General features: G+C 34.1%; 1 protein-coding gene across 3 annotated transcripts in view; it reads left to right on the top strand.

Moving 5' to 3' along the window:
* Positions 1-23,691, top strand: part of LOC132731149 (fibrocystin-L-like) — a 44,356-nt gene that overhangs the window by 19,402 nt on the left and 1,263 nt on the right. The window contains exons 29-55 of one of the 3 annotated variants that reach the window (XM_060717273.1): positions 685-2,151; positions 2,356-2,496; positions 2,759-2,921; positions 3,409-3,565; positions 3,978-4,143; positions 4,652-4,861; positions 5,027-5,395; positions 5,679-7,177; positions 7,426-7,594; positions 7,938-8,219; positions 8,610-8,870; positions 9,451-9,699; positions 10,136-10,306; positions 10,518-10,751; positions 11,385-12,267; positions 12,801-13,033; positions 13,400-13,648; positions 14,197-14,403; positions 14,632-14,958; positions 15,293-15,570; positions 15,879-16,256; positions 16,519-16,779; positions 16,945-17,077; positions 17,488-17,669; positions 18,004-18,136; positions 18,720-18,764; positions 19,621-20,285. In XM_060717273.1, the coding sequence (XP_060573256.1) occupies positions 685-2,151; positions 2,356-2,496; positions 2,759-2,921; positions 3,409-3,565; positions 3,978-4,143; positions 4,652-4,861; positions 5,027-5,395; positions 5,679-7,177; positions 7,426-7,594; positions 7,938-8,219; positions 8,610-8,870; positions 9,451-9,699; positions 10,136-10,306; positions 10,518-10,751; positions 11,385-12,267; positions 12,801-13,033; positions 13,400-13,648; positions 14,197-14,403; positions 14,632-14,958; positions 15,293-15,570; positions 15,879-16,256; positions 16,519-16,779; positions 16,945-17,077; positions 17,488-17,669; positions 18,004-18,136; positions 18,720-18,764; positions 19,621-20,069 (9,296 nt within the window). In that variant the 3' untranslated portion in view covers positions 20,070-20,285. Of the gene's footprint in view, positions 1-684; positions 2,152-2,355; positions 2,497-2,758; positions 2,922-3,408; positions 3,566-3,977; positions 4,144-4,651; positions 4,862-5,026; positions 5,396-5,678; positions 7,178-7,425; positions 7,595-7,937; positions 8,220-8,609; positions 8,871-9,450; positions 9,700-10,135; positions 10,307-10,517; positions 10,752-11,384; positions 12,268-12,800; positions 13,034-13,399; positions 13,649-14,196; positions 14,404-14,631; positions 14,959-15,292; positions 15,571-15,878; positions 16,257-16,518; positions 16,780-16,944; positions 17,078-17,487; positions 17,670-18,003; positions 18,137-18,719; positions 18,765-19,620; positions 20,286-23,691 lie in introns of those variants that run through there. The other 2 variants (XM_060717275.1, XM_060717276.1) reach the window with 2 other exon arrangements.

Genomic DNA, 23,691 nt, shown 5'->3' with positions numbered 1-23,691 from the left:
ATATACTCAATTTAATTAAAAGTTTTCACACATCTTCCCTGCCGTGTGGCGGCTGTAAAAAGTCTCCCCGTACATTTAATCAATGGTGTTATATTTTCGATCCTTGAAGATCGTTCAGCACGAAATTATTGTTGTGCTTGTGTTATTTCTAGTTTCAACTTTTCGGCATTTTCTAGTTGGGTGGTTCCTATATTCCTACTTGAATAATGTTGAATCACCCTTAGGATATGTTGCCTGCTTTTTAAATTTGTCTTTTGACGTCTTATCTGTGATACGCAGGCTTCATAACCTCTGATCCCCTTTCAAAATTCCATTTTATTTAGTTCCGCCCATTGTTTTCTCGTTTAGGGCACACGCTTTTTATTACTTGGGGACCATACGCCGCTTTTCATGGAATGGCACGGAAGTGCCACATTGAAGGTTCCATGATAACCGCCGTATGAACACATCTGCGGGTGTTTCTAAATTCAAAATTTTACTCTTTCACGTTTAAATGTTGAATTCTGCTTAAGCCGGTGCTAGGGGGCGTGGACGGTAACTTGCACTTTCCAATATCGTCCATGAACAGGCTCAATCAAACCGAGCCTGCAACATTTTCAATTTTGCCGTGTTGGGCTTTCTTTAGGGATTCTGTATTTATCTACTTCATGTTATTTTCAACCCTTATTATCATTTCTTTCTTAGGTGCGAATAATCCTGTTGATGCATCTAACTGTAAATCGGTAATAACAGCGAAAGATCTTTGTTCTGACAGTCAACCAAGTGGTGGTGATCAAAATAAATTTAACTTTGCCTTCTGGACATGCAGCACGCCTATAGTCACATCCATTGACGTCAATAATGGTACAGTTCAAACGACGGTAACAATATCTGGCGAAGGATTGTCAGGGAAAGATTGTCAAAATGAAGTAAAATTTGGTGACTATGACTGTGAGGTAACATCATCAAGTGATACAGAAGTTCAATGTAAATTTGCAAAATCTGATGAGCCAGAGCTTGGAGTTTTGTATCCGTTGAATATGAGAGTTGGTAATCGTGGTCACGCACTTATTTCTATAGCATCTGAAGAAGACACAGGATTTGGTCTAATTCCAAATATCGAATCAATAACACCAACATCTGGTTCTCTAGCTGGTGGTGCACGTGTAACAATAACTGGTTTTGGTTTTGGCGATTCTCCACTTGTATACATTGGTACATCAACATGTGACATTGTTGAGAGCTCATACTCTGAAATCATCTGTGAGAGTCCAGCATCCTCACAGGGCGAGAATGACATTGAAGTGCATGCATACATAAATGGAAATCCCTTACCTGCAGAATGCCAGACGTCAACCATGACATGCCGATTTTCTTATGCTTCCCTGTGGACACCATCAGTGACTGCAATAAATCCGGACAGTATGTCAAGCTCTACTACAGTAACTATAACAGGAACATCGCTTGGAACTGATAAAACAGAATTAGAGGTCATAATTGGTGGATCCTCAGCAACAGTTCTAACAGCCAATGATACCACTCTCACAGCTCGTATTGATAACATACCAGCAGGTGATAATGACGTGATTGTGAAAGTAAAAGACTATGGTAAAGCATCAGGTAGTCTAAAGATTTACGGAACTCCTACCATCTCTGCAATTGTACCTTCATCGGGAAGTATTCATGGTGAAACAGTTGTAACAGTTCAAGGAAATGGTTTTGTTGATAATGATACTACAGTTTCTATCGATGGTGCAACGTGTGAGATCAGTTCAACTACACTTGCAGAGGTGACTTGTAAGACACAGCCCCATGCAGCTGGTTCAGTAACAGTTGCAGTTTCTTCTAACGGAGTTTCCTACACTTCTTCGTCGTACAGTTATAGTGCTGGATCAACACCAACCGTTACATCCATTAATCCAGTATCAGGATTGTCAGGTCAAACATTAACTATCTCCGGATCAAACCTAGATGGTGGTGCTGTAAACGTTACCTTAGATGATGTTGAATGTTCGGTCATCTCAAGTTCAAGCAATCAAATTCAGTGTACCCTTGGAAATCATGCTACCGGCTCTGTTCCGGTGTCTGTTCTTGTGGAAGGGAAAGGGCGTTCAAATACTGACCAGCAGTTTGAATATCAGTTATCGATCAGTAGTGTTTCTCCAGTTGAAGGTTAGTGTATTGTTTATAGTTAAGTGTGTAAAAACGTTCTGATTGATTTAGTATATATTGTCACCGTACCCATTGATCAAATTAACTGAGGAAACAAAACTGATTTATTAAAATGTTAATATCATTATTGAATGGTGCATTTTCAGTTCTAAATTTTCCTTTTGAAATATAGATAGTAATGTTATTTCGATTCAATATCAACAGGCGGTACTGCCGGAGGACAAACAGTTGTGGTGTCTGGAACAGGGTTTGATGACACGGCAACTGTAACAGTATGTGGCCAACCATGTGTCCAGGTCGGATCTACATCAACTGCGTATACATGTAAAACTCCCGCAAATGCTGGTTAGTAAATGCAATAATACTACCTTAACTTAATATTTTTTAATTTTTCTTGTTGATATTTGTTTCTCCATTTGATACTTCACAGAAATATGAAAACAGGTAAATAGTTTGGTTTGATAAAATTTATACATTGAACTTGTTTCGAGTTAACATATATTTATATAATGATTTCATAGCTTATTTACCATTCTTTAACCTATATCGATACTCCAAAATCAATTTATTTTAATTCAAATTATCTCTAGTATGGTCTTTTTTACAGCCGGCACATGCGATGTTGCTGTAATCCTTAATGGCCTTACAAAAACATTGCCTGGCTCTTACACGTACAATGCTGCTTTAACACCAACTGTTTCTAATGTTACACCCACACGAGGCGGCACCGGTGGAGGAACGTCCATTACTGTAACCGGAACAGGCTTTGGGTAAGTCCTTATTTCTGGTAAATATTATGTAAATTCTAAAAGTCATTATTAATTCCGCTGTGTATATACATATTGTGAATCAGACTTTAATGTCAGGTAAATAAAATTGGCATTGAATTTCGTGTTTTGTAAACGTTTATGAACTTCAAAATGTAAGGATATTTTAGTAAATAATCGGTTAAAAAATAATTGTATGGGAAATTGTTACAATTTCTTTATAGAACAAAATCAATTTTCTATATCAGTTGTCATTTATTGTATGTACGAGTATTAGCTAATATTGTTTGTACGTTTGCCAGTTGAGTCTATAAGTGAAATAGTATGCCGATATAAAAAACAGTTATGATTTCGATTAAAATATTTTGAAAAATGAAAATGTTATAATAAATGAAGTCGTTGATAACAAATTAGCTTCAACACATTTGCATGGTATACAATAATAAATTTTAAATGAATCACAAAAAAGGTTTATGTACATTTCTACCAGGTCTGTTATTGGCAATGTTGAAGTTATGATTAATGCAGTCGAATGTGTAGCTACGTCAGTGACATCAACACAGATAGTGTGCACGACAGGGCCACATCCCGGTTCAATTGATACCAAGATAGAGGTTCAAATCTCCGGAAATGGCATTGCTGATGAGGTATAATTACTATTCTATTTGCTTTTTATGGCGGAGATTGGATTTCACGGCCTGTTTTAAACGTAATGGTGTGTGTGATTTTTCTAAGTTTGCTGTCATACAAGTGTTAACATGCTCCTGTGGGCTATTTCTCAGAGACGCGGAAGACATCACGAGTTTACCTTCCCTTAGCTTGCTAAAAGCGTCATTGTATCAATGTTTTGATATAAAAAATTGCCACTCGTTATTATCTTATATTATCATACAACTTCTATTGGTGATAGTAAAAATGTTATACATAAGAAGTGCAAAATATAAGCAATAATGTTTCTCTTATATCGCATATTTGTGAGTGTTTGCTTATCTTGACAGCATTAATTTTTGAATTTTTTTTAATTTTAACCAAGTTCCTTGTTTTTCTTTCTAATTCAAGGCAACCTCTGGTGATGCGGACTTTAGCTATATAGATGTATGGTCATCACTATATACATGGGGAGGAAGTTCACTGCCTCAAGCAGGAGAATTTATCATAATTCCTGCTGGTATGACACTGTTGTTAGACACAGACACTCCGGTTCTTAGTTTCCTGCTAATCCAAGGTAAATAATTCATAGATTTTAAAGGTTATGTTTTTTTGTCAAAGTAGGAGGAAAAACATTTACTTGTGTTTAAGTTCAATTTCTGATAGGAATTCTAAGGATCATAGATATTTGTAAACTTTGCTGTTTTTTCTTTGTGGGTTTCGACTAATTCATAAAATAATTAATCCTTGCGCGACAAAATAAATGTTGAATTGAGCTAAAAATGCTACATATCATTTTGATAACACTCAATTATTTTAATGTTACATTAATAATACATTCTTTTTAAATATTAGCCCGATCTTGCTCCAAGCGTAAATCAAATACTGCAAGCCAGATTTCAAATGTCGGGGATTTAATTTTATTTTTGCCCTTAAGCTTGGTATTAAATGAAATAAATGGTATATTCAAGTTTGAATTTGGAAAGCTACATTGTACAAGGTCTGGAAATTGCACCTTTTTGTTAAGTGTGTAAACCTATATTTTTCTGAATTGCTTGAATTATCTTAAAATCTTTATGTTTAAGGCGGAAAATTGATATTTGACGAAAAGGATGTGGAACTGAAGTCTAAAATCATAATGATTACTGATGGAGGTCTTTTACAAGTTGGCACGGAATCTGAACCTTTTCAGCATAAGGGTATCATCACCTTATACGGTCATCATAGAGATAAGGAATTACCTATTTATGGAACTAAAGTACTCGCAGTCAGGAACGGAACGCTAGATCTTCATGGTTTGTATTCAACAATTATATATTTTTAACGTAGTTTTATAGAAAATTAATGAAGCTGTTTTAAAAAGAATCTCGGGGTCCTTATCTTGTTTTCTTTTAATTCTTGTCGTTGTAAAATTACTTCATGGTATTTCCTGATCGTCTTTTAACCTTATATTTGAACAGGAATAGAAATACCTCTAACATGGACAAGGTTAGAATCAACAGCCACATCAGGGTCAAGCACACTTGAATTACAGAACCCAGTGGAATGGAATGTTGGAGACGAAATAGTTATTGCTTCAACAAGTCATAAACATTCGCAGAGTGAAAATGAGAAGAAAAAAATCACCAACATATCATTAGACAAACGTACACTAACGCTTGACTCTGCACTTGAAGCCACTCACTGGGGCACGCAGGAAACATTCGATGGTACAACTGTAGAATTCAGAGCTGAAGTTGGATTGCTGACACACAATGTTGTTGTCAGGGGTAACACTGATGCCCAATGGGAACAAGAAATAAAGGCATGTGAGGCTGGATTTGATACAGGTATTAAATATTACTACATGTAATACGTTTTATATGCAACGAGAAGATATGGAATATGTTAAATACAATAATATCTGCCTGCTGCAGATTAATAATTAATTATTATTAGTTTTTGTCATAATTATTTAAGAAACTTGACGTTGTTTAATGAACATGTAGCGGATGAAAGAATTTGAACAGCTCTTTGTCACCTCATTTATTCAGTAATGCTACATTCTCGTTTATAAATATTTTCATCATTGATTATTATCAGTTAATGGAAGTTTTTCTTTTCGATTGACAGGTGAGTTTGTAACTCAAACATGCTTCCTGGGGAGATTTGGAGATGAAATTGGCAGCAGTCAATTTGGAGGAATGATTTTGGTTCATGCTCCTGTATATAATACTCACGAAGCCCAGGCTAAAATCTCATATACTGAGGTTACTTTTGCTGGTCAAGCATTCAGATTAGGCAGATATCCTGTACATTTCCATTTGAATGGTGATATGTCAACTAGCTATGTTAGAGGATGCGGTATACATCATACTTTCAACAGAGCTGTAAATATTCACGGTACTCACAATACCTTGATTGAAAAGACTGTCATTTATAATATCATGGGTGGAGCGTTTTTCTTGGAAGACGGTATCGAGACCGGAAATACCATACAATATAACTTGGCTGTTTTTGTAAGGGAGAGTTCAAGTCTTTTGAACGATGATATTACCCCTGCCTCCTATTGGGTTACTAATCCAAACAACACTATTCAGCATAACGCTGCAGCTGGTGGAACTCACTTTGGTTATTGGTACAGGATGCACGATCACCCCGAAGGACCATCACACACTGAATCAGTATGTCCTATCAAAACTCCTCTAGGGGTGTTTTCAAACAACTCAGCCCATAGTTTTGGTTGGTTCGGTTTGTGGATTTTCCCAGACTACTTCCCCCAAAAAGATTCATGCATTGCCTCTGACGCAGAGCCAGCAGTTTTTGACGGTCTGTATGCATGGAATTGCGATAAAGGCGCGGAAGCTGTTAACAGTGGTGCTTTACAATTTAAAAATTTCATTCTTGTTCAAAATAAACTAGCTGGTTATGAAGGAAAAATTGTATTAAATGCTCCTCTGTACACGGATGAGGCTCCAATGATTGAGGACAGTTTGATAGTTGGTCTTACAACAGTTATACCACATGTAGAGCAAGGCTGTACAAGAGGGGGTTTAATCTTTCCATATGGAGCAGGATTCAAAGCAAAAAATGTCCGATTTGTAAATTTTGCAAGCAATAACTGTGCAACGCTCCGCATGACCAGAATTGATGGAACATGTAGCGACTTATGTGGTGGATACACATACCATACTGAAGGCATTAAGTTTGTAAATGCGCCAAATAAAGCAGTATTTGCATGGGATTGGGAAGGTGTTTTTACTGATTTGGATGGAAGTCTTACAGGTAAAGCCGCTGGCTGGACTGTCTTACCAACCACAGGTACTGTACCAACTGATTGTGAACATGCAGCAGACTTCAGTATGTTCAAGCCCGCAAGTATGTGTCCACCAAAATACAAGAAATGGCACAGACTGTCATTTAACAAAGCAACGCCAGAGTCATTAAACGGCAGAAACTTTATGATAACAAACCAGTTTGGTACAAGCAGCTGTCCGTTTGCCGACAAACGAATTACTCATGGATCAGGATGGGCATTAGCTCTACTTGATGGTGCAACTTACTCGTTCGAATTTGAAGGTGCAAAACAAATTCATAATATAAGTTTCACGGGACAATTTGAACATTTTGAGGTAATTGATTTCTTGTCTTATAACGCAGAAATTATTTAAGATAAAGGTTTGACAATTGTAAATTTAAAATTAGTTTATATCACCCTTGCAAGTACATAATGTCTTCTAAAGCATATAAGATGATCTAAGAAAAGAAGCTCTGAATGTTATATTATTTGTCATAAAAGTAAAGGAGTACTTCGACTTCTCTACAAAATACAAAATCATTTTAACTGTACTTAATGCCAATAAAATGTTTTCATTCTTAGGCAAGTGATTATCTTTTGATGGAATTCGAAGCAGAGGTTCTACCTGATAGGTTTTCATTCGATGGAGGTCAATCATACATAAATGCAACTGTTGGAAGTATAGATCCAGCTACTGCGAAAAATGGTGATTGGACATGGGACAATACTAACAGCAAAGTCAAATTCATAGGTATTAAAAGTTTATTATAAGTCACTTTAGTGACCAACAGAAAATCATTTTGCTTACTTAAACATTTGTTTATATATTTCCATATATTCAGCCACTATATTTGAATTAGGGTTGATGAATTGTGCCAAAATTATCTAAATATACAACATACAACAGTTGAATGTTCACTATTTGATTGTCTTTTTATCTAATCCGCGGTCAAATATACCTGATTTGAAGTATGCAAAACATATATACTCGTGAACAAATTTATAGGTATTTTGTAAAACTAATTGAAATGGTCTTCATTAAAATGATATATTTAACTTGAACTCGTATTATTTACTGTATATTTGTTTTCAAGTCCATGGAAATAAACGCTCTAAACGTGGTAGCCCATCGCCCGGACCTTATTCGGTGGACCGGCCAGTAACTTTCACAGCATATAAATGTTTTTACGAGAATTGCATTCCTCCACCGGACCCGGATACTGTACCTCCTGCAACAGAACGCCCACTTGACTTTGATTTATGGGATGATACTACTCTCTGGAACATCTCTAATATAGACAATGAGACGTTTGTGTCTACAGAAGGAGGGACATATGGATTGCCGACTGACTTTGATAACGTCCGGATTGCAGCTGGTAAAAAAACTTTTTTGTAAACATTCTGTTAACAAACTTAAATATAAAATTTTAATATAAAATGTATAGTAATAATAATAATAATAATAATTATAATATAATGATGATAATAATAATAATAATAATGATAATGATAATAATAATAATAACAATAATAATAGTATTATTATTCAATCTGCTTACACATCACAGGGAATTTGACGAAATCATAATTATATTTTCAGCCAAAATGTGTGTATAAATATTCTTTTATATTCATTAAATAACATCACTAAAAAGAAACGACTGCGATAGATAATGATAAATCAGATAAGATAATAATGCATGTATATATTGAATTGAATTGAGTAAACTCACATAAAATGGCTTTTGGTGATTTGATATTTTTAGGATCGTGGGTGGTAGTTAACAGGACTACACCATTCCCGAAGCTTGGAACAATACTGATTGAGGGTGTTCTCGAGTTTTTTGACACACCAGGAGCTGTGTATGAAATTGAGGCTGACTTTATCATCATCAAAGCAGGTCGACTCATTATCGGTTGGCCAGAAGATCCGTTTGATGGTTTGGCTACAATTACTTTAAGAGGGAACCAATCTTCACCTTATCGTATTCCAGGAGACGGGCCTGTTCTTGGAGCCAAAGCTATAGGTTATTTTTTGAAATTGTTTCATTTTATTGATATAAATGTTCAAAGAAAAAATACATAAGCATAACTCATTATATGTTTACAATGTTAATTTCTTAACATTAATTACTTTAAAATTACATCTTAACGTTTTGAGTGTATTAACTTTAACATATTATTTATGATAAAGTTGGAATGTGAGAAAATGTATACTGTATTCATTTGATAGAAATAAAATCTGGAATAATCAAGTAAGTAGAAACAGCAAACGTAACCTTTATTTTAATAGCATCAGTTACTTATACAATAATAGGTTTGGTCCATAAGAAATTATTCCGCCTCCGTGGTCGAGGGGTTAGAGACGATGACTTCTAATCCAGTTACCTTTCTGGCGTGGGTTCGATCCCCGGGAGATGCTTTGGTAGTTTAGCGCGGAGGAAAGTAATCTAGTACTGGTGTAACTATCCAGGAACGATTGTTAGGAAACTACCCGCCTATATGACTGAAATACTGTTGGGAAAAGGCTTAAAATGAAACAAACAAACAAACCATAAGAAATTATTTTTATTTATATCATTGTTAAATTTATTATTCAAATTATAGGCGTATTTGGTGGCTTGGATCTCTTTGGAAAAGATGTCGGGAATACCTGGACAGAACTTGCAACAACAGCTACAGCTGGGTCAAATAAAATAGTTCTCTCAGACCAGGTGCAATGGTCTTCTGGTGATGAAATTGTTCTTGGACCTACAAGTTTTGATCCATGGCAGACTGAATCGTTTAAAATAGAGTCCGTAGCATCTGACAACATTACCCTTACATTGAACACTACATTGAAACACTCTCATATAGGTAACATTTATGCTGTACAATATTTCCACTCAAAGCTGTAGCACATTGAGTGCTTCAAATAAATATTCTCTTTATAAACTATTTTGGTTCATATTAAAAAAAGATTAATACGCGAACATTAACAAGGAATCAAAGGCTGATACATAAATTAATTTCAATAAACTAAACATAAATTTACACAGAAAGGTTTTAGTTAAATGTATAATGAAGAATAGGTGATACATTTTACAATATCTTTTCAATAAAAAGATGGTTCAACACGCATTTGATTAACTGATATTTCAATGCTGTGTAACCTTTTTGCTGTGTGCCTTGGGTTATTTACTGAAATATAAATGAATCAAATAGAATTAGTTTTACAATAAGGGTAAGCTGTCATAAAATTTATAATAAATATTTTGTCTCCAGTTTATAATTATGGTATATAACATTTCAGCTCACCGTGAGACGCTATCTAACGGTCAGGAAATTAAGGTCGGTGCAGCAGTTGGTCTTTTATCAAGAAATATCAAGATAGTCGGACAAGACTACGATGCTTTGTACAAGGAGTCATTTGGAACTCGCGTAATAGTTGGATTAATAACTTCCAACGGCCAAACTTATACAGGTATTTTATATTAAGAACACTTTTATTTACGAAAAATTTGTGTAACATCTTCACACTGTTAAGGTATGTACATTTAATAATCATTTAATTCTATTCTCGTACTTTTTGTTATAGTATTATTAATGTGTTCTTTTCTGTACTTGAAACATATTGTAACGATGTACAAGAACATGTATGTATAATAAAATGAATTATATCACGACTTATATAGGTTATGCAAGATTGTCAAATGTCGAGTTCTATCATACCGGACAAGAGGGATTCACCGATGAGTTTGACCCAAGATACTCACTCGCCTTTTTAGCTACAGGAACTGTTAGTGATGTTAAGCCGTCAAAAGTCAGTAAATGTTCCTTTCATAATGGTTTTAATACAGCAGTCGGAGTGTTTGGTACAGGAAGTCTTAATGTGACAGAAAACGTTGTATTTGGATCTATTGGAAACGGTGAGTAAACGTGTTTATTCATAAATGGTCAATTGACCAATGTAAAAACATTAACTTCGATCCAAAACAAATTAATTTTCATACACTGTTTTTAAACGCGAATTGTCAAACATATCTCTTTAAAACTGTACATGCCAAGTTTATATAAACCTGTGTCCATTCTAAAAAAAATTCAAAAATGGAAACCTCTAAGTCGGAAAGCATACTAAAATTTAAATGTTGCGGACCTTGATGAATCTCCATGGACGACAGTGATAGATGCAAGCAACCGTCACTTTGCATCTCCATCTGGCATATCTTGAACTCGACATTTTTATATGAACACCATGATTAAGTTAGACATTTGAAACATCCGCATGCAATTCGCACGGTGTATATGATTATTTTTACCTTTCGTGAACTTCATAAAAAATCGAAATAACAGAATATTAACAAACCAATTAAAAAGATGGGGGGTAAAATAAAAAAAAAAAGGGAAAAATTTTAAATTTTGAGCTTTTATTGGTTCCGAAAGATAAAAAATTCCCCTTTTTTGAATTCCAAAAACATATTTTTAAAATCAAAAGTTATCAATTGATTTATATCAATTAGTATAGCTTATTTGACAATAAGACTTAATTTATTTTACTTCAGCTATAAGAACCAGCTCCGGTGATACAAGACTAATCAACAACTTAGTAGCATTGGTTGTGAGTACGGCTTCTTACCAAGATAGATTTGAATTATACGATTTTGAGTCTGAAAGCGGCATAGAGGCTATGACATCTTCTGACTTGGTTCTTCAAGGAAACCTTGTCACTGGTTCAGAGAGGATAGCATTCCATGTTCCACCTCAAGATTGTGACGACACTTCCGATAGATACAAGAACAATAAAGCTTATGCGAATGTCCTAGGAGGATTTGTTGTTGAATTCAGAGATGTTCTTAAACAAACTGACTGTGCGCAAATGTCTGGTCACACAGTTTGGAAAACTCATGACTATGGTATTTACTATCAAAACGATCCAAGTTTCCTTGCCCAAAATAATATTCTTATTGAGAACACCAACGGTCTCTTCCCTATTGTGTTAAAACCGCATTCATTATCACATGTCTTTGCAAACAAAACAATGCAAGTGCGTAATACACTATTTGTAGGCGAAACAAGTAGTTTTGACTGCCAAAATGATGTCACTCCTAAAAATGACGATAACTACAAGCTCTCTGAAATGGCTCGTCCTAGTATGTTGCCTTCGAAAGGAATGGTTGGTTTGATATTTCCAAACTTCTATTCGAAAGACAACGGACTTCCTACACATCCATGGGCAGGATGTATGTCTTATCCAGCTATAGGTGGACTTATGATAATGAACAACGTCACCTTCGCGAAGTATAAGAGTAGCAGTTGCAAATCAAACTTTGGAATTTCTACAAATGCTAACAATGATGACGGAATACACCCCATTGAGTCGAAAGAAGTGACTTTGATTGATGTTGACGAGACCAACAAAATCATATATCATAGACCAAATGTTGCGTACGTATATACTTTGAGTATTTCTTAATAGTTTGCACATGATCATAAAGACATGTTATGATTTATATATTATTTGTCTGTTATTGATAGTCAAACTTAATGAAACGTGAAATATTGAACTGAGTCATAAACTTTAGACATTAATCTACATTTGCTAGACATTTTGTGACAATAATGAAAAAGGTGTTTTATAATTAAAAAATGTAAAGGTAAATCTAACATGCAATTATTTTACACTTATTTTGTATTGTGAAGGTAATTTTAAAAAAAGTATACAGCATGAATTATATACGTTTCAATCACTCCATGAAAAGGAGATTCACAATCAGGCGATAACTAAGAATTTATAATTGCAACACCATGTTGGTGGAAATCCGATGATTTTCTTAAATGTCTCCAAATGAAAAGATGAGAATAAGGACATAATATCTGGAGAGTGACATTATCATTTAAGCAGTTCACAGTAGGTCAATATTCTGTTTAAAATGGAATAAATGCTATGACTTTGAGCATGCAACATTTTATAATTTCAGACGTATTAATGGTGCAGACTGCGTCGACATGGATTGTGATGGACATAAGAAAGCTCTTTTCAAAGACATGGATGGTACGTTCCTTGGCCATATTGGTTCCGTCGTTCCGGAATCAGAATGGGAATGGGATGGCGATCCGAGACGTGGTCTAGGAGATGCCAGAATACCAAAAACAATGCTTACTGACATAGATGGCAATAAAATTGCAGTCAATACATTAGCTCCACATAAAGGTATGTCTAAGATTATAAATATTTGTTACGTTTATCATTTTCAAAGTGTATTCAGGAGATTTTTTGCTAATATAAGAAAAACAATAAGCAATAAATAGTTCATGGACTACTGTGTTTTCTTTAACATTTATATTTTTCCTATTAGTGCTATTTATTGACATGCCCTTTCACTAATAATGACACTTCTAATTTCGATCCTCAAGTCTTAATTGTTGGATGCGACTAGTAATCATTTAAAACTTCATTTTCTCATATGTCTCTTTACAAATGAGCCCTGTATCTATAATTAAAAGAAATCTCTGTTGGTGTTTTGTTTTGTATTTGTGAACTTTAATTACTTTGATAATTATTCAACCATTTGCTTAGGTGTGATCCGAAGTGACAACTGTATATATCGCTCTACATGGCACGCGTATGAATGCGACTCTGATCTGAACTATCAGTTGCTTATAATAGAAAGTATGGATGATGACACGGAGACGAGGCGTCTTTCTCCAGTTGCTATACTTGGTAATGGATATCTTGATCTTATCAATGGTCCGCAGGATCACGGATGGTGCAGTGGTTACACATGTAGATTGCGAATATCAACATTTATGGCCCTTGTTGATACAGGTGTGTGTAAATTAACATAAATTTGTATGTATATTTATCAAGATACTCAAACGAGGACACACGCTCTCAAAATTATGTAAACATAGTTTAAGTGATGGTTATTTTTTTTACTTTTAAAGTATTTGACTGAGAAAAAGATGCCTCTCAATCGGAAATGTATTGCTTAGCATCAATTTTGGCTACCAGCAATTTGTATCTAATGTTTATTTCATCAGTTCTCTTCTCATTTCAATGACAAAACTGTCAAACAAATGAGGGCTAATAAGGGCTAATAGGAATTAATTATATTGTGTCAACTAGACTATGTCTCTACTCTTGCTTTTTGGTCAATTAATAAGATGGTTTACATAAATATACTTGACGTTTTTCTTTACCTAATGACACGTTTTTCTATGTAATATAAAAGAGTTTGTAGATAATTTTGCAGAAAAGTAAATAGCCATATGACAATATTCATTGTTAAATTGCCCTGTGAACATTAAATATACAAAATGGATTTCTGAAACTGATATTCTTAAATATCGATAATTTCTAACTATACATTACAGGTGAAGATTATTTGGTACATCTGTCAAGTGTCACACCCAAGCATATGAGATACCGTTTGTTGAACGCTTCTCCTAGTGAAGCAATTAAGTTCACCCTTTGGTACTCAAAGTCAAATAGACTTGATGTGTATGTTGATAACGAGTATGTCATGCCAACCAACGGAAGAACTGACAGCAAAGGCAGATTCATTACATCGACTCCAAAAGGTAACCTTATCTTTGTTAAATTGAAAAGTACATAGTTAATACGTTTTTTTTTAAAATCTGACTTTGTTCGAGGTTTTGCAAAGAGTAAATGCCAAGTAGTGTTGATATTCTTTTTATAGAAGTTGCCAAAATATTTGCGATGATACTAGTAGTAGTACGTGCTTGTAATATTGATTGGATCGAATTAACTTGCAGTTTATATTCAATTTGTCTATATTCATGTTTTAGGAAATGAGTATGAACCTTATATAGCAAATGGAACGGGAGCCAATTACTTTGACAAAGAAACCGGGGAATTGACAATAATCATTAAAGGAACACAAGTAATTGATGTTAAAACACAGGAGTCTGTCATTGTAACATTTGGTATGCCAAGCTTAACTGTTGACCAGTTCTTCGGGGACGGCATCGTTGAAAATCTGGCTAATTTCCTGGGTATCCCAGTAAACAAAGTACGTGTAGTGAAGGTTGTGAGTGCATCAAATAGCGGACGAAAGAAGAGATCAACTGGAGGAATAACTGTTGAAATTGAAATTGGAGATGAACCAGTGTCAAGTAGGCACATTTTGTTTTATTAAAAAATAGGTTATACTGTCTTGTAGAATATTATCTGCTGCAAACCTTCAGTATAATTATGTGATATTATTCAAATTACAAATGGTACAAACGAATGACACAGGATTGAATCAGAATCCTAATGACTTACAATATGTTCATAATTTGTAATTTATCTGATTATTTTTTAAATGCATTTTCAAATACATTATAGCAGCATATGTCTTACATAACGTGAAAATATAGTGTTTATACGTACCACAGTATAATCCTTCTTATTGCATGCTGTGCCTGTTTATATGTCAAGTCTTTATTTTTCTCCAAAAAATTTCAGATATTAATGACACCGCTTCAAACTCGATCGATTATTCAAAGCTGACAGAGATTGCTTCAAGCATCGTAAATGAATGTCAAGTAGGAAATGTTAGCGAAAGTCTGAATGTGACTGGAGGATGTGAGACTGTTCAGGTACCGGCTACCGACCCAGCATCACCCACTATTGTGTACAACACGCCGTCACCAGATCACCTTTACTTTGTTGATAAACCAGAGCCAGAATATGAAGGTGTCCTTCTAAAAAAACAGCCAAGAATACGAGTTGCTGATATTTCGGTAAGATGTATAATCATTGTGTAATTTATTTATAATTATATATAAGAATGTTTGTTCTTAGTGACTAATTCTTTGTACTATTAAGTACTTTGTTTTGTTTGGTAATATGTTCAGTGAGAGATAAGTATCAATTGCTTTAATATCAGTGCAAGCGTAATTGATTTAACAACGCACTTAGCTATCGGAATTTATTTGTAGCTATTATATCTTATGAAACGTGTTTCTTTGTTACTTAAACATCGGAATAAGGTAAAGCTTAATTCAACAATTTCGGCAACTAAACACATTTTATATTTCACTATTTTCAGGATAATGTTATAACTGAGCTTGGAACAACAGAATATCCATGGCAGCTTACTGCTAGTCTGCGAGAAGGCTCTGGTCACCCAAATGCCATGTTAAACGGAACTGTCACTGTAAACTGCAGTGAAGGTTGGTTTACCTTTACCGACCTTGCTATATCGCACATGGGCACCGGCTATGTACTGGACTTCAATGTCTCCTACCCAGCGGAAGCTGAAAACTTTACATTGGCTTCAGATCCTTTTGATGTTGATGGACGACCAATAAAGGTTCACGTATATGATCAAACAAGTGGTGATATCGTGAAAGATGCTCGTTTTTCAGTTACACTAGATTTGCAAGATTCTAATACAGAAGATATCATTTCCGATATTGCATGGAGGGTATGTATATATTCCATATTTGCTTAACTGACTGTAATTATTTATTCTTAAAGATGAGTGGAGCGTTGACCAAGGAATGTTTTGCGTAGAATTCAGTAGCACAATTTTTTGTTTTTGTTTTACAATTCAACTCTTTACTTTTTTTAATGTGAATTCTGAGAAACTATTTAAAGTATCTGTTGGTCGTAAAAACAATTCAACTACTGTAATTATAATTACAAAATGAAAATTCAAACTTATCTTTATATGTGTCTTTATTCAGGATCACACATGGACTTCTGAAGTTATCCTGCTTGGAAGCTCCAATTATGCCTCTCTGAGTGGTGTCTTTACGTCTTCCTTTGACGCAACCTCGGGAAGAGCCTTGTTCCCAGACCTCACCCTTACCGGTTTTGGAATGTATTACTTGCAGTTCAGAGTGATCTCGAACCCTCCAGATTTCAACTTGACCTTAAACCACAAACTGAACATCAAAAACCCATCACACGTTGGTATGACAGTTGAGGAAGATTATGAAGTACAGGTAAATATTTGTCTCGACATATACGTGAAGTTTATTCATTTGTGTAGTTTCAAATGTATCAGTCTTTCTATTATAAATTGTATAAGATAAAAGTTAGTGTGTCAAAGTATTACTTGTAATTTGTACCCAACTTATATGGTGTTTCGACCATCTTTTTCCCTACAGGTTAAGTTTGATGTTGATTTCAACAAAGTGTTGCCATCAGTGGACAAACAGAATGAATTTGAGCAGATGGTTCTGACAGAATATGCTAATTTGTGGCCGGACGTACTGCTTTCTATTGGCTCTATCAGAGAAGGTATATTTGACAGATTTGATTTTAAAACCAATATCTTTCAAGTGCAGTGATGACATGACTTTAGTATATTGCAGTAAAATTTATATTTAACTAGAGTTAATAATTGTGTCAAACCATTTAGAAAATTTTACCAACATACCGTTTATAACCGTTTATTCATTTTATGAGCCTGAGAGTATGCCTGTGTAAAGCCTCTCTTACTGAGATTCTCTACTGGGGACATATACCCCCAAAAAGGCGCCTTTACCTCATCATCCCTTAATATCCCTATCTGGGTATATTTTGATTAGATTATTTGATTTAGAATAAGCTATAACAGTTTTATGAGCACTTTAAAGCTTCAATGATATATATGCCCTATGTTTGCATTTTATACACATTTCAATAAATGTTTTTTTTTCTTATTTCAGGGAGTATCGTAGTGACATTTGTTATATCAGGAACCTTATCGTCTGTGAATTCTACAGCATACAGTCTGTGTGACAGTATTTATAATAAGACGGCCTACTCCTATAACGGTTACAGTCTTACTCTGTCTCCCTACCTCACCATCAACAACCAAACTTACTATGGAGTGACATGTGGCGAAATAGTAAGAATCTTTTATTAAAGGGATAGCCTATCAAAATAAACATGCAGACTAAATTTTTCAGCTGTTTGAATGTTCTGAACTGTTTATGGCATTTCATTACCTAATTTTTCTATGTTTTAAGTTGTGTTTTGAGGTAAAAGTGGCACAGTATACTATGTTAGGATCTATTGCAAATTGGATGTTTTATGTGAAAAAAAAGAAATGTTGAAGATAAGATTTAATAATCAATAACGCCAACAATTTCCTTTGTATTCGGCCAGTGCATTAAAAATAAGTAGAATTGTTAACACGAAAGTTATAATGCATAACATGTTCTTGACTTTTGTCTATTTAGTCGGATGATGAAGACGAGGGACTTGCAACTTACCTTATTATTATCATAGTCCTGCTCTGTCTGCTGGCCGTCATAGCCGTTGCTGCTGTTGTTATTTGGAAGTGTTCCGTCAAGCCAAAGACACAAACACACGGTATGTCATCATTGCTAATTACGCCTTCAATGGTAATGTATGGTATTTAATACTATTTGCTTTTGTGAATAGCTGTATGCTTTTTTTAACTACTATCATGTTCATTTAACCCTTTCGCTGCCAGAGGGTTATTGTTTTATTGATCACCTATTTGCCAGAAATTACTATAATTATATTACTATATTATCAATTAATATAATTATTATTATTTGTTATTAGAATTATAATAATTATATATGTTTCCAAATCTGTTAGTATAATAATAATTATTGTCGATGGTATAATTTTCTTTATATTTATTATTATTTTTATTATTATTATTATTATTATTATTATTATAATTATTATTATTATAGAAAAGGCAAAAGCCGTCCATATGGCAAATACGCCGAAAATTACAGGGACGGCATAAGCCGTCCCTATGGCAGTGAAAGGGTTAATTAGGTAGTTTTACAGATGAGTGTCGCCCCGATTAACATGCATACTTGCGTATATTAATGTTTATCTTTTTTAATATGTAAGTTAATAACTGGACAACTTATTGCTCTATTACGCCTTTATTGAAGTAGATAATATTTTACAGTTCCTGTATTTGTTAAACCTCTTGGAAATGACAAGACAGCAATGGGTAAATAATTGCTTTCAAAACATTACGTTTGTTATTGCTGTTGTTTTATATTTGCACTGGTGTTGAGTTCACTAACTCTTAATCGTCGAAAAACGTGTAATTAGAACATTAAGTAGCACAGTTTCGATGGTAATTATATAAATATCTTGACTTTTTCTTTGGCAATGCTACGCACACTCTCTAATATATACCTATTCGATTTGTGTTGTCAACAGTTAGTTTAAGGAAATTCGTTATTTAATACTAAAAATAAACAATACTTTGTACGAGTAAATGTACGTTTAGTAATGACCTATACTCATTTAAAAATCGATTGTATTTGCCCTTCAAATTTTGGTACTGAAATGATTTTTCTCATTATCTTTGCACTTGTTTAGAATTTGAAAAAAATAACTAATACACAAATTGCCTGATATCATTATCTCACTATTCATTATTTCACGTGTGCACAATCCGTCACATATTTGTATTGCACGATGGTTACATGTTTCAATATTTCACGTGTGGAAGTGATTCCCTCAACCAGTGTGATGTGTGTTTTATCTTACACTTGGTAAGTATTTTGATATAATTTTCTAATAACATTTTCTCTATATAATTTTTATTCCTGGTAACGGCTTGTACAGAGATTAAACTTGCATACTGTTTAAAGTCAGAATTGTAATTGTTACGATTTATTATATAAATTCTTCATTGAAGTTGTCAAAATGTACTTACTACTGTGATGCTAATTTGGATAAAAAAATTGTAAGTTTTTATTCTAGAATTTGTTATTAATACAGAGTAAAAATATACCACAGTTAGCGACTTCTCATAAAATGTTATTTAAAACATCGTTTCTTTGTTATCTTTTAAGTACATGGTACTCAGTACATTGGCTTCACCGACGGGAAGCTCGAGGATTACCTGTTCAGAGACGAATCGTTTACGAGCCTACGAGGCGGTTACTTGAACACCCAAGCCCCACCAGTTGCAACAAAAATAAAGATCGCAAATATCCCAGAGAATGAATACCTGTATGGTTTGCAATCTCCAAGATCTGAAAGCGGAGAGTCTGCACTGACGGCAAGATCAATCATTAGTGTGTCAGATCTTTTAACAACTGACACCAAAAACATGCCCCTTGGAACTGATTTTACACCGAGAGCAACTGGAAAGTGTCTTCAAGTCGCAAGATTTAGAGAGGAATTCAGACAGCCAAGCCCAAGTGGCAGTGCATCCCCAATGTTACATAGAGCATGTACCCCTGTTACGGAAATAGAAAACGATCTACCACCTGTTGGAGAGGCAAGATATAGATTATAAATAATGCTGACCATGCAAAGCTAAAACACGAACGAATACTACTGAGATACATCGTTGTCGGACATACAACTATCACAGCATACCTGCAGTATACATGTATATACATACAACAAATGTGAACGTATGCTTGTAAACAGTGCAGAACTTGAAAAGGACAAAATATGATATTTGGACTTATTTCGCAATGCAAATTATACGCTGTGATTTTAAATATTCTTTTATCTTAACATACTAAGAATGTGTGTTACCAGCAAATTTATAAGAAGTAATTCTTTGTATATTCCAACATTTTTTTTTGAATTTTGCTTAGCAATTATTCAAATATATGTTTCTTATTAAAATATTAAAAATTTGGTTTTTGTTGAAACCGAGAACAATAGCAAATCTTTGAAATGTTACTTTTTGTATAAAGGGACATTTTATATGAAAGGGCTGGAAACAATTTGATGTGGGTCTAGACCAAAACATTTAAGATCATTTGCCCTCTCCGTTTTTTTCTAGAATAGTTTTTCTTATTTTTTTTATAAATGACTCAAATAGAAGGTTGCACTCAAATCGGGCTTAGATTTTTTTGCCATATTGTTCTACTTTAAGTGCCTCAGCTGATTTAAGTAAGAAATTCAAATTTTATGTTTTTAGGCTTTTGGACTTATAGCACTGGAGTTCCTATAATGACAATTTTGTGTGTTTGCTTGCGTGCGTGCTGTGTTTTATCATCGATGATAAAAAAAACAACTCGGCATGTGTGTTTTCCCATCAAATCCCGTAGTACATACAGAATTCTACAGTAACAACTTTGTAAATATATCGATAATAAGTGCATCGCATTGATAATTATATTGTGAACGTTAATGCACCGTCAAGCTATAACGCTCAAAATGTGTTTATACCCAGGGATGAGATGGGGAAAGTTAACTGTCAACGTTTGTTTATACCCAGGGATGGGATGGGGAAAAACCCACACTTGCCGAGTTTCTGAGATCTTCCCGTTATCATGTATCTAAAAGAAGATTTAATTGGTATCAATACAATATATAATAGATTTGCCATAATCCTAAATATGAAACATGTTGGGAAGTATTTGATTCATTATTGCATTTGCCTTTTCATTAGTTTGTCGTAAATGTGTTATATTTATTGTTTTAAAAAAATCCTTCATATTCTTTACAGAGTAAGTATGCTCGTTAATCGTTCGATTGAAGTGTTTGTTGTAAAAGAGTGGCTCACCCATTCAACTGAAACTTTCTTTGCTTAATTTACTTGTTTAGGAATCGTGATTTGTATATCTAGTTATTTAAATCGTCAAAAGTTTCGATTTTCGCCTGAATTTCTGTTTAATTCATGGGAAGTTTGAATATTAAACTTAATTTTTCCTGCCCTGTATACTTGCCTATTCTAATAAACACTGTGTTATTTGCATATTTACTTTCCGATTTCTTCTTTATCCCACGGTAGAAAACATATAGTTATATACATGTGTGCCAACGTCTTGGAATTAAACTGTGGTTATACTCAGGTGTCCGTTTGTGCCTGAAATAATACACAGAAGAGCAACTGAGTTGCTCTACCACCAGAGAAACTGGAACTTCGCCATATTTATATTTGATAATACTGGTAATTAAATTAACGTTAAAATACATAGGCCACATTAAAATACATTTTGTCTTAAAATGACGGAAAGGTTATTTATTAAAAGGTTTATCAATTACCCGTAGTAAAATACAGGCCTTTCAATGTTTTCATGAAATAATTTTAATGTATATGTATATTGCGTTTTGGCAATCACTTATAATTGTTCGTTGTCACGCATTTAATGATTATTTTCTATTTCAAGAGTGACATTATCAAAGTGCTTACCATTGCAAATAAATCTAGGAGACACTATGTCTTTTTATGTATATTAGATAATAACATGTGCAATCTTTCGTATGGCATTTCTCATAAACAATTCCTATAAGTCATAATATCAATACGGTATCTATCACAGTGCTATTATCAAAAGTATTTGACTTTGCAAACGAAAAGCACCATCAGTTTACAAATTGATACCTTACAAGGTAGATGAATAAACATGAGGGCAAAACTCATTGAAATAACGGTCAGAATCCAATTACCAGAAAAGCATAGGTGAGAGTGGAGACCTGTTACTGTTTTAAAAAAATACAATTTCAGAAGAAAAACGGATAAAGAAATATAATAATAGTCTATTTTGTTCGTAACATTACTGAAATACATTTTCACACAAGTGTTCACAAATCCAAAAACACAGAACAGGCGCAGTTAAGCTTATGTTTGCGGAATCATTTAACTAAATTTTTAATATGTATGTATGTCACAAAACCAAAAGAGCAATGTATGATAGTATACATCTCAGAGTATTCATATTGATTTGAAATTAAACATTCTTCAAACAAGAAACCCAGCTACTTGAATGGTGGAACAAAAAAAGTATCAAATACTGGTCCGGAGAGACTCTTCTGAACATGTAAATCTTCAATTATATGAAATTTAATGAAAAATATAGACGGCCTCTAAATGCATTAGACTCTGTCTAAGAAGGTGGTAATACTTGATACTAGTTCAGGGACAAAGGTTAGTCTAAATTGGTTGGCCAAGTTCAATGGTGGGGACAGGGTAAATAAAAAGAAGTTTCAAAAATGGAAATGAAAAATAAAATTCTTGTTTGAATGTACTAGGCTGAGATTTGTTGTATCTAATATAAGCTATATGTCCTCTACCTAAGTAGTTCAAAGTTTGCCTGTAGTGTGAAGTTTGACACCACTTAAGGAGTCATAGGTTTTCCTTATAATTTATGAATATAGTAAAAAAATCATCTCCTCTGAAATGTCAAAGGCTAAAAAGTACATATTTTGTATGAAACATTGTGTGGTGGACCTCTAACAAGATTGTTCAAATAATAGTCCTGGACTCAAAATTCGCCCTGCCCCACGGGTCATAGATGATCCATATAAATAAAATGAAAAAATATTTATAGTAAAAATAAAATAAAAAATTCTTCTGAAATGACAAGGGTGAGAGCGAAAATATTTGGCATAAAACATTGCCTGGTAGACCTCTATCAAAGTTATTCAAATTATGCTTCTAGTTTGAAAATTGGCCACGCCCGGAAGGGGGTCATAATTGAAACCTCCCTGAAAGAGCTCATATGTTTTGCTTTTGTGTATAAAATAAAGTCTTTAAAATCTTCTCCTCTGAAATGACAAGCTAAGATATTTGGCACGAAATTTTGTGTAGTGCACCTCAAACAAGTTTGTTCAAATTTTAGCTGGGGTCAAAATTGGCTCTGCCCGGGGAGTCATAGGTTTTCATATGTCTACATATTGGAAAATATTATGGGAAAAGAGCTCAGGCATGAAACATTGTAAATCTGTTTAACGATGGTCATGAATTTTCTTTATTTACATATAACAAAGACTGAAAACACATTCTCTGGAGAGCTTAGCTGCTTGGCATGAAACATTGTCTTACGACATTTATCGAAAGTCTTGTGGTCACCATTTGCAATATCCCAGTGAACTCAGTGACCAACTGTTTCGTTTTTTACAAACAGCTACACAATTTGGACCATGTGTACAGTTTCGGATGTAGAAATGAACTTTGA

Source organism: Ruditapes philippinarum, unplaced genomic scaffold (genome assembly GCF_026571515.1).
Source record: "Ruditapes philippinarum isolate M1 unplaced genomic scaffold, ASM2657151v2 ctg5455_1_1_1_1, whole genome shotgun sequence".
Lineage (NCBI taxonomy): Eukaryota > Metazoa > Mollusca > Bivalvia > Venerida > Veneridae > Ruditapes > Ruditapes philippinarum.
This window is presented reverse-complemented; position numbering and strand designations above follow the sequence as displayed.